Raw genomic sequence first — 12036 nt, forward strand, 5'->3', positions numbered from 1 at the left:
ATGCTGTAGGAAAGAAAATATTTTATTTACAGGGGTTTCAGCTTAATTTCCTTTGAAGTATGCTTCTTCTGCAGCTACATACTTTTTCCCAACGTTTCTGCCATTGTTGGAAGCACCTCTAATAACCAATTTGTGGAACTGCTAAAAGCTGCTCAGTTGCATTTTGTTTTATGGTTTCCATATCATAAAATCTTCCTTTGAACGTTTTTTTTTGAGGGAAGATAAAAAGTTGCATGGGACCATATCAGGTGAATATGGAAGCTATGGCACCAGTGGGATACGGTGTTTGGCTAAAATTTGGCTAAAAATTGCTTCACAAGCTGTGCTGATTTGGCAGGCATGTTGTCATGGTGAAGCATCCGAGAATCAGATACCCACTTTTCTGGTAGTTTTTCTGGTTGTTTCATTTCCAAATCGCTGGTTAGAATTGAATGACATGAACCAACAGAAATTCCAACTTCTTCTGGTATCTTTCGGACAGTCAATCACTTATCATTTTGAACCAAACTGTGAACCGCTGCCACACCTGCATCATGCTGAAGGGTGTCTGGAATGCTCTTCACTTTCAACCATTGACAGTCCTTTTTTGAATCAACAATACTATTCAAAAACTCTTGCACGGCTCAATGTCATCATCAAATGCTATTTTAAGTAATGCAAATGTTTCATTAGCCATTTTCACGATTTTCAAGCAAAATTTAATGCACATGTGTTGTTCTGGGCACTCTAACATAACGAAAGGGGACGCGACACACAAATGATCTTACTTCAACCGCTGGCCGCAGAAAACGGGAAACACCAGGAGCTGCAAACCTGTCCAGAGGAGTCCCAACATGCCCAGACATGTTCAAAGCCACGTCCCCCGCCCAATACTTTGTACCACAAATACATGTCAGTCAGTCTTGATACTTTTTGAACAGACCTTGTACATCAGCTGAATAATGTGTTTGCATTTAAGTGACATTACTGGAAAAGGTCAAAGTGTTACACTTGCTAAAAAAGAAACAGTTGATTCAAGATGGCAATGTCTTGTATTTGAAGCCCTGTCTAAACTCTCTCTCTCTCTCTACACATCTGGTCCAATAAAAATTATTTTTTAAAAAGGTATCATCCTAAGAAATCCTTGCTTCTTGCATAATTTCTGGACCATCACAGGTACAAAAATCACTCTTACACTATCTCTTACTGTATTTTGAATTTAACCTTAAATTCATGTTATCCTGGTTATTTCAAGGGAGGCAAAAGGACAGAAATATATTTAGTTGTAGTTTCCTGTTAAGACTGCTCCATTCTGACAGATTAGAACTGCAATTAGCATTTTCCAAGCATATTACTAAAACTTTAGTTTGATCGTTAGTGCAGAAGTAGCCTAAGAACCACCCCAGCAAACTATATCCTCAGAATAATTATGTAAACCACTGAGATAAACAAGGCTTCCCAAGAAAATTGTATCTTCATTAAAATGGCTGTTTTACTTATACATCCTAAAAGGAAAAGTTTAAAACTAAACACTCAAACTTCTGGGAGATGAGACATCCGTGTCTGACCTTGTGATCAGGAGCATCACATTAGTATCTCAGTCACATCCTTGGGTTATCAACCTGAACTGCATGCTAGTATTCAGGGCTTCATGTGTGGATCAAAGGAACCATATACAACCAGTTATCTATTGATTTTGTCTGAATCCACCTACTTTTACTACACCAGAAAATGCCAAAAGCAATAACTACATGAAGGATTTTCTATGTATAGTTATATAAAAGTTGTTGATGTTACAGGCAGGCTATTATAGACAAACCAAGGCTGTATTACATTTCAGCTTTATTGGCTATTTAGCTAGTAAAGTAGGAAAGACACCACAAGTGTAGTTAAGCTAGCATTTTAAGATCTAGCTCCCAAATCCATGTTCAGGCACTTCATGCTCTTAGTATTTAAATGAACCATCCATAGAGATGACACTATTCTACCTTGTAGTCTTTTAAGCACAAAAACTAGAAGCACCGTCCACATAGTTCAAAAAACCACAACATTTAAAAACAGTGATCATTCTTATTCCAAAATTGAATAAGGTTCTAAAATGGTGTACATTTCTTTTCAGCTAAAACAGTTTTAAAACTACTACATCATAACAAAGAAGGTTCTTATTCAGGCAACAATTTTGGCCAGTGTGCCGAAAAAACTGCAACGTCTACCTTGTAAGATGCTGGAATACTGGCATGTTAGAAAAACAAAACCAGGGCAGATGTACATGGTAAGATACACTGTATATTAATATAGTTAATAATCATAAATCTTTCCTTTTTTATGGTAAATATCAGATTTCCTAAAAATTCTAAACCTGGTGACAATAAATAAAACTTCATATACTACCGTTGCTCCTGTGCATTTTTTTTTCTGCTAAGCATGTTGTGATGACAGAGAGAAAAAGAGGGAAAGAGAAGAGAAAAGAGACAAAAGATGGGAGAGAAAGGAGGAGATAAAAAAGAAGAGGAGAGAGAAAGAAAAAGGAGGGTGTGACTCTCACCGTCAATGTTTCCCCACCATTACCAGCTGAGGCTTGGACCCGGTGGCTCAGGCCAGTGTTCGGTAGAGAGGGGCAGCAACACTGCAGCAGCAGCCGCCAAGGCTGGGGTGCTCAGGCCTCCCTGACAGTCCTGGAGTGGGAAGAGCCCAGGCCCAGAGCTGGAAGGGAGGGCCCAACCAGGGCTCGGGCAGATGGATGCTCTGTCCCACCCGGGCAGGGGCAGTGCTAGGACCGGGTACTCGGAGTAGGGTCTGACTGGTGCAGGGAGAGGCACCACAGGGAGGCTGGTCTGGCCAGGCCCTTGGGAAGATGGCAGCAGAGGAGAGTGGGAGCAGGGTGGGAAGCTGGGGTCTGCAGACTCAAGCCACTGCCAGGGCACCCAGCCACTCCCAATGTGGGGCCCAGTCCGGTTCATGCAGCTCTGTGGGGATGGGGAGCATCCAACCTGCCTGTGAGGGGATGCTGCCTGGCTGGGGCAGGATACCGGCTTAGGTGGGGCTCCCAGCTTGGCCTCTGTGCGCACTGGGCACAGTGCAAGTGGGAAGGAGCCCCTGGAGCTGCAGGAGCCCCACAAGCTGTGGGAACAGCCATCACCGGCAGTGCAGGGCCAAGCTGGCTGGGAGCCTGCAGTGCAACTGCCCTGCGCAGGGCCTGCCCCAGCTCTGACCCATTGAGGGGAGCTGCAGGTGAGCAAGGCCAGGGCCTGGGTAGGCTGGGACAGCCGTGGCAGTCATTCCCAGGAGCTTCCATGGCCAGCCCCTTGCATTGGGGGCAGTTCTTCCCTGCTCACACTGTGCCTGGTGTTCAGGGAGGCTGAGCCAGAAGCCCCTCTGTGCCCTGTGTCCTGCCCTGGCCAGGCGGCATCCTTTCAGGGCAGGGCAGCTGCCCCCCATCCCCATGAAGCTATGCAGGCCAGGCTGGGCCGCACTTCAGGTGCTGCTAGGCATCCCTGCCCACTGCAGCCTGAGCCCATGTAGCCCCGGGGCAGCCCCACTTCCCACTCAGCCCCCACCTTCCCAAACACAGGGCCGGGCTGGCCTGCCTGCAATACCTCTCCCTGGGCATCTGGCCCCAGCGCTTGGCACCCCGGTAGGACAGGGCATCTGTTTGTCTGAGCCCTGGGCTTGCCCACCTGCTAGGAGCCTCCAGGGTTCAGGCTGAGCTGGAGGGTGCAACCCAGGGACAGGGTCAGAAGAACACAGACTGTGTCCCTGCCTGTGTTCACCTGACTCTGTCCCCAGTGCCTGCCACAGAGCTGGGACCTGTGGCTGCTCTGGAGAGCCCAGGGCAGCAGCTTAAAAAATAATATATTTTTTAAAACAATTTCCTCACACAACTCCTAGTGTGCCTAGGAAAATATCTCCATGTGCCACTAATTGGCACCTGTGCCAATCCCCAGTCTACTGAGTATAGTCAAAAGTCTTTTTCTGTCTTTGATATTGGCCGTCTAAACTTTGCACAAGTAATACAGAAATGACACCAGGCCCCCTTCCTCCATTATACTGACAATAAGTAAGGAGGAAGATTCACAGAAGAATTTATAGGTAGTGTTACTTTAAAAAAAAAAAAAAAAGCATTTTTTCCAAAACATGGCTAAGCCAGAAACAATATAATATCTAAAATCTATAGGACAGTATATTCAGCAGAGTTTCTAAAAACAAAATGTTCACAAACATTCAAACCTTTTCTAACCGGGCTTTTAAGACAATTTTCCAATAGCTTTGAAAAACTAGTCACTGACCAATGTCAAGACCATATTTCAATACTAACCTTCACTGAAAAGGTATTATATTTTCTCAAGAAGAACATCCAACTCTAAAGCAGCAAGAGGGCAGGGGTGATGTCGTTAGTTCCGATTACCTGTATACATTTTACCTTCTGACCACTAAAATACCATCTACCATATACACTATGGCACAAGCAACAAAAGTAATCTGAACTAGAACCAGAAATAATACTGGGGAGAGAATTTCAGTAGTGCACTTAACTGAAGACATATCTGGGTGAGAAGACATGGAATTGCCTTGATTTTTGAAAGCTTGCTAATCACAATATAACATATATTTGATTATCTCAGATGTAACAACCTAAAAAAAATTTTTTTTTAAATCTCACACCCACAATTATTATTACTTAAGGTGATGGATCATGGCTTTGACAACTAAGAAAGGTACTTGCAGTTTTAAGATGTCCGTGTCTGATGCAAAGATATAGTGTAATGTGTTACCAATGAACGTAAGCCATGTATGTGGATCATGTAAATTAGCTATTAGCATATAGCCTTATACCCTGAGTTTGCACTAACAGCCTTAGTGTTCTGATGTTAATATTAATCTCCAATTCTCAATTCCACTTTCAATAGACTTTGTTACATCTGAATCAGTAAATTCTCTCATTGAGTTGCTACATGCATTTAGAAAAGGTCTGATTTCTTGAAGGAGTCAATACCCTTTAATCGACCTTAAAAATCAGTTCTCTGCATTATTGTATGCAGAATTCACATTCGTACTCAAGATAAAATACAAATATTGACAGGTCAATTTATCTGGATGGTACTTATCAGCCCAATTTAAAAGAAATATTTAAGATGCATAGGCTTAGGGAGACTAGCTTTCCCAGATCCTGTCCAAATGAATCCAGAGTAAATACTATTGCTGTTAAGTGGAAGTATACAACCAGAATATCTTTGCTTGAAAGAAAGTGTCCGCTGTTCTAAAATAGCCTTCGTAAGTGATGAGATAAAGCAATATTATAAAATACCTTTTCCTATAATTACTATTTTAACTTCTTTTCCTTCTTATTTCAATAGTGACAGTTTTGGTATCTCAAATTGTTAGAACTAGCAACGTGTGTCTGGTGTATATAAAAGTGAAGGCTCAGAATACAAGGTGATACATACCAGAAACAATATTGCACATTTAACATCATGTTTAATTCTAGACTGAGGAAGAGCTATATATCACTTTTTGATCAGTCAATGGGGAAGAATCAGGGATTATATACAAAGTAATCTTTATATATTAGTACTATTTACTACTAGAGCAAAATAAAAAAAAAGGAGCTATTTCATTAAATTAAAATTGAACTAGTAGATGCCCAAAAGAAGGGAGAAAGACCCAGCCAATCTGCAAGCTCTACAAAGTCATCAAGCCTCCCTGGGTAGGCAGGTGACCTTTGGGGTTTTTCTTTTACTGTTCTGCAAGTGTTCTTTTTAATTTAATTGCTGTGTTTGTTGGGGGGGAAGAGGAGGGAGAAAAGAAGAGTTAGTTGTAAGGTGTTTTTGTGGGAGGTAAAGTGACAGCATGCGAGAGAGGGGATGCAGGCTCGGAGGAGACATTGGGGGAAGGTGGAGAGGATCTCCTCTGGTGAAGTGGGGTAGCAGGTGTGGTTGGGGAAACGGTTTTGTGCATCTGGATGCAAGTGGTGGCTGGAGGCATGGTTCGGACTGAGAGGAGGGTTTGGGCGGGGGGAAGAGAGAAGGGGAGGGGAGGGAGGGAAGGACAGAACCGGAATTCCCAGGTTTTGCTGTGGTGTTTCAGAAGTCCTGTCTGCGGGTAATTTGGTCACTGTAAACTACTACGAGCCTTTTGGGACAGTTGTATACAAGAAAACAAAAACAAAACATATTTTAAACATTAATACACAATTAACTTCCAATCTCATTACTACAAAAACATCACTCAAATCAAGGGTTTAGCATCCCTTGTCCTTGGACTCTGATAATCTCTATTTCCTTCCTCTCACATCTCAAAAGGAAGAAATCCTGTGACAAGTGCTTGACGAATGACTACAACTAATTCTATTAAAAACCCTATGCCTATTATAATCCACATCTCTCTACTGTACCAGCATCATGAGCCACTACAAATGATGCAACTACAACAAAGGTTTTGGTAACAAGCATAACTAAAAAGCTGCCATATGTTTAGAATACTTGACATATAGTACTGGCTTTTCCTGTGTACTATGTACCCCCAAGGAGACACGCACCTTGTTTTGATACAGCAAAATGAAAAGTAGAAGGTTCTTCCTAGTCATAAGTAAATGCAGGCCTGATGAAGCAAGAAGACCCCACCACTCAGTGTCACTGACTCTATACCCCTCAGAACTTTAAGTACATCACAGTCACTGCTTTTGGGTGTTGCCAATATAGCAGTGGCTATGAAAGAGTTAAATGCCCAACAAAGAACCAATCCCCAGCAGCCATTCTAGCATCCTGGGGCATTTATACACGTACCTTTGTCTGCTCCAACGTGCTGGAAATCCAGTGTGTCAGAGCAAACTCAATTAAGCGAGTCTGTGGAGCATGCTGGCTGATGCACTTGGTGTTGCATTGCATGCACTTGTATAAATGGTGACGTGTGTCAGTGCACAGAAAATGGTGGTTTGAACTAAAACCTCTGATGTGTTTTTGTTCAAAAGTGCACTGCTGCCATTTTCTCAGTGGTGACGCACATTTCGCTGTTTATACAAATGCGTGCACCCGGTGCTGCAGCACATTCATGTGTACAAATGCCCATGTTTCCATTGCAGTGTAGAAATCAGCTTCTCCACTTAAGACACTCCTGTTTTGGAGAGCTATGTTTTTGGGGAAAAGATGCATGTAGTATGCCAGTAAATACAGTTAATTTTACTACCACTGACCCAGTAAAAATTAAGTGATGTCCAAATCAGTGTGGATTTTGGGTGCAGATAGTTGTTAGGTGCAAATCCAGTCTATACTTCAAATCTTAACACATAGTAACAGCTCAATTAGAGCAAATGGGTTTAGTCGGTTTAGGTTGAGTGTGGGCACAATTCTGCATGGATTTTAGCAAGATAACATACACGTAGAACTGCAATATTCCACAGATCATCACAGTATCGCATTAGCATAGATGAGCGATTAGAAGTGATTATTAAGAGAATCAAAGGAATATTTCAAACAGCAAAAACAGCACAGGCCAATTACTGTATTTTCCCCACATATACATACCCAAGAATAACATGCACCTTGCTTTTGAAAGGCAGAATGAAGAAAGAGATTTTTCAAGTTATGGCTGCATAAAGCAGGGATGGGGCTTAATCTTCAGATGAATAATGCTCCCTTTCCTGCTTAAGGAAAGTTGAACCCCTAAGTTGCTGCTGATGTTGGTCTCTAGGGTGGATTTATAATTCTGAAAATAGCAGTCCCCAAGACTGTGAAACAGGAGGAGAGACCAGGAAAAAGCAGCAAAATTATCTTAAGTAAGATTAGCTTGATTAGTGGAATACCATGCCCACTGAAGAGGAGAGATTATTTTATCGTAGTGAAGAATGAGCCATTAAACTGACCCCCTCAATTGCCTGAATAGTAATACCACAGTTGCTGCTGTACTGTGAATCAAAACAGGGTGCTTCTAACCTGAACAGAAATATTAATTTCCCCACTTAATAAATGCACCCCAATTCTGGGGGAGGACCGGGACTGGAACAGGATGACTACACATGTTGCATGCAAAAAAAAAAAAAAAAGCTATTTATTGTTTTTCTCACAAAGAAATTCACAGCTGTGATTTAGAGTTACAGTATGACTTACTGTGGTAGCAGACAGGACTTAAAATCAGATCTGCATTAGAAGCTAAATTACTTTATATTGTTTTCTTTAATAGCTGAAATCCTCATTATAATGAATTTGAATGACCACATTCACTTGAATCTAAGACTACCCCAACTTAAAGATGCCCCTCAATAAGTTTCTATACATGGAAAACTCATACATTTGTTACAGTTTTCCACGTACAGAATCGCATTATTGGAGGGTTGTCTTGAATTCATCCCCCCTGCCACTGCTCCCTCCCCCTCCCCCCACCCCAACCTTACTTTTGCTTCACTTCGCAGACTCTGGCCCCATTAATAGGGTCACTGCTATGGGGTCAGACTGTAGCCATGCTCAGTGCCCCAGGCTACATGGATAGAGCCTGCTGGTGTGGAGCAAGGCAAGGAGGAGTTGGGAGAGTGGGAGTGGAAATAGAAGAGGGGCAGGTGAAGGATAAGAGACTACATGGTGGTGGGAGGCTGCAGTGGGGAAGATGGTGGGGTGCAGAGGCAGCTACAGCTAAACCCCTAACCCTGGCCCAGACCCAGACCCAGATCCCCTGCAACTGCCTTTATACTCAACTGTAAGACAATCCCCCAACCCCATGTTAAAGGGGGGGGGAAGCCTCGTCTTAGAATCAAGTAAAGCATTCATGCAAACACTTTTTAAAAAAAGTTACCAGCAAAAAGGTCCTCTCTGTCATCCTCTAGTATAATTTCTGCAGGCTTTGGACCATTAGAGTTTGTGCTGATATCTTCTGCAGGAAGACTAGCGGGTTCTGGAGATGAAGGACTTGACTGTTGAAAAGAAGCAAATAATTAGGAGGGTAAGAACTGGCAATGTACTCTTGTAATGGTTCTCCCCCCCAATCTTTTTCTAATAGTCTGCCATATGACATTCTTTTTCAGTGCAACACAAGAAACAAAAAGGAAACCTTGTCAGCAATTTCCATTTCCTGCTCCTAGCAGGATAACAATGAACAAAGGAAATTAGATAGTCAACAACTCTCTTCACTTATTCTTTGGGAGCATAAAAAGTCAACCATTTCCTTTCCATAGTTAGAGTTAATATGATGGTATGAAACAGATGCAGAGTAAGTTTATCATATTCAACATTTGAATCTAGACTGACTAGTTTCCTTCCTAGAAATCTGTACAAGATGCTTCAATTTAGTCTTTCTGAAAAGTTGGTCAAGATTGCTAAAAGTCTTCCTCTGCCCTGGGCTCCAGATCAAGTTTACTAAGAGTAAGAACAAGTTAATTTCATTAGAACTGTTACTGTGTAACCTGTAGAACAAGTTGTGTTGACATGGAAGTTAAGCTTGTCTCATACAAGAAAAAGCATTTTTTAAATCTGCTCTCTCATCTATCCTGTTTTCTTTTGAGCAGTACATACTAAGATAACTCGACACAGTTTAGAGAATTAGCGTTCAGAAGGTAAAGACAAAAAAAAAAATCAAAATCACACATTGCAGTTGGATATCACCAGAACTCATTTTATTCAACAGCTGCAAACACTTCTTCCTGAAGAACTATGCTTCAGTACATGTTTCCATTAAAAAAAAAAAAAAAAAAAAAGAAACATCACTCCAAAGCTAAGGAACAGTTTTCCAGACAAAAAGATGAAGAAAAATATCACAAAACGAGGAATAATTCCTAATTTAAGGCTGCCAGAGAAAGAGGTTCACTTCTATTAAGTGTCAGGACTAAGATGTACAAAAAGAAGAGCAAAAAATACTGAGATTAAATACAGACAACAGTATCTAGTTTCTTTTCAGCACAAAAGTCTGAACTCAGTAGGCCAGTGGTTTTCAACCTGTTTGGGACTCAAGGCACCTCTCCATAATATTTGTGGAAGGAGTGGCACCCAGTTTCAAAAGTGGTTAAAATATATTATACTGCTGATCTTCTTGTAGAGGGGCCAGGCAGTATGGATAGGTGTTTGTTCAGACAGGGACAAGCCTGAGCCTGCACTTATCTCTATACACTTCACTGCACCCTGTCTGAGAATTAATGCACTAAGCATATGTATTTTATTTCTATTTTAGCCTCCTACCACCTAAGTGTCAAAGGGATCCATATACACTAAAAAACCCAACACAGGACTTGGAAGTGAAGTCACCCAACGCAGCAACATTTCTCCAAAATCCATGCACAAGTTCAGTGGTTAATACAGCTTACCTGAACAGAATGCACCTCCCCCACCTTTCATCAGTGCTCCAACTAATACTCTGCAGCATTCCCAGCATGTCAGTAACTGTAAGTTACCCAAATCTTTAGGAGAAAATGCACTCCAAAACTAGGACATTTTGGGTGCATGTAGACGTGCCGGGACACTGCTCTGATGCACTGTAATTATAGAACGGAGGAGATTCAATTAATTAAGTCTGCTGGAGCATGCTAATTAGCTCCAGCAGCCTCTGTGTCTCATGCATTCAGTGTTCCCATGCTTCAAAATGGCAGCAGAGATGCTTTAACTAAAGCTTGTCAAGCAAGATTTAGTTAAAGCGGCCCCAATGCCATTTTGAACGCAGGATGCTGAATACGTGAGACACTGCAGGCACTTAAATTAGAGCAACTCTCAGAGCCATTCTAATTAAAGCACTCTCCCCCACCACACCTGAAGCATGTGTAGATGCCCTTACAGACTAATTTACTCCACCAGTTCCCTTGCGTTTATAATGAAGGAATCATTTGTCTGCAACTATAACAATATGGCATAGGAATCATACCATTTCCCAAATAGTGGTTTCAAATTGCTTGGGATTCGTCTAAGCTAAAAGGAAGCCAAGTGTGGATCAATTAAGTACTCTGATCATTAGGGATCCTGGTTTTCTCTGAATCCTTCCCCCCAAAATTCTGAGATAAAAAACCCCAAATCCACATTTTTCCACAATTCAAATGAATCACCACGACTATACATATAGGCATCAGCTGGAGTACTGTGTTCAGTTCTGGGTGCTGCACTTCAGGAGAGATGTGGACAGCACTGAGAGGGTCCAGAGAAGGGCCACCCGCATGCTCCGGGGACAGCAGGGCAGACCCTACAAAAAGAGGCTACGGGACCTGAACCTGTTCAGCCTTCGCAAGAGCAGGCTGAGGGGGGACCTGGTGGTCATCTATAAACTCACCAGGGGGGACCAGCAAGGTTTGGGAGAGACCCTGTTCCCCCTAGCACCCCCCCCCCGGGGTAACAAGGAATAACGACCACATTGTTAGAGAGTAGTTTTAGACTAGACATTCAAAGGCATTACTTTACAGTCAGGGCAGCTAGGATCTAGAACCAACTTCCAAGGTAAGTGGTGATGGCTCCTACCCTGGGAGTCTTTAATCGGAGGATTGACATCTACATGGCTGGGGTCATTTGAGCCTGGTTCTCTCTCCTGCCCAGGGCGGGGGGTTGGACTTGATTATCTACAAGGTCCCTTCCGACCCTACTTCTATGAATCTATGAATCCGCTGAACACGATATTTTGTTGACAGATTTATAATTTTAAAGCAATTTGGAAGCCTACCAGTGCGCCTCAACCATTACAATAAAATAAATTCTAAATATTTATTTTGTGTTTTTGTTTTTTATCATGGGGGGAACACAAACAAACAAAAAACCCAGAGCTCTCCCCTGCCCTCTTTGCTCAACAGGATGCGGGTCCAGCTACAGCACCACAAAGCAATTGGGTGAACAGCTGAGGGGCTCCGATATGCCAGTGCCCCTCACTCCCGACCCACAGTCTCCTATCACTGGCCCTCACTCCCAGATCCACAGCCCTCTGCTCCCTCCCAGACCTGCTGGTGTCTCTGACTCCCAACCTGCGGTTCCATGGGTCCCCTAGCTCTGCTGGGGGGCCCCCAGCAGTCCCCCATCCCCTACTTAACCCAAAGGCTGCAGGAGGCAAAGCGAGTCCGAGCCAGTCCTCACTGGTCTCAGATTTTCAGGCCCTACATGTCCCCTACCC

General features: G+C 42.8%; 1 protein-coding gene across 1 annotated transcript in view; it reads right to left on the reverse strand.

Annotated features, from left to right (window-relative positions):
- Positions 1–12036, reverse strand: part of SNX2 (sorting nexin 2) — a 48088-nt gene that overhangs the window by 30201 nt on the left and 5851 nt on the right. The window contains exon 2 of the mRNA XM_006264454.4: positions 8761–8878. Within this exon, the coding sequence (XP_006264516.1) occupies positions 8761–8878 (118 nt within the window). The remainder of the gene's footprint in view (positions 1–8760; positions 8879–12036) is intronic.

Source organism: Alligator mississippiensis, chromosome 3, assembly GCF_030867095.1.
Source record: "Alligator mississippiensis isolate rAllMis1 chromosome 3, rAllMis1, whole genome shotgun sequence".
Lineage (NCBI taxonomy): Eukaryota > Metazoa > Chordata > Crocodylia > Alligatoridae > Alligator > Alligator mississippiensis.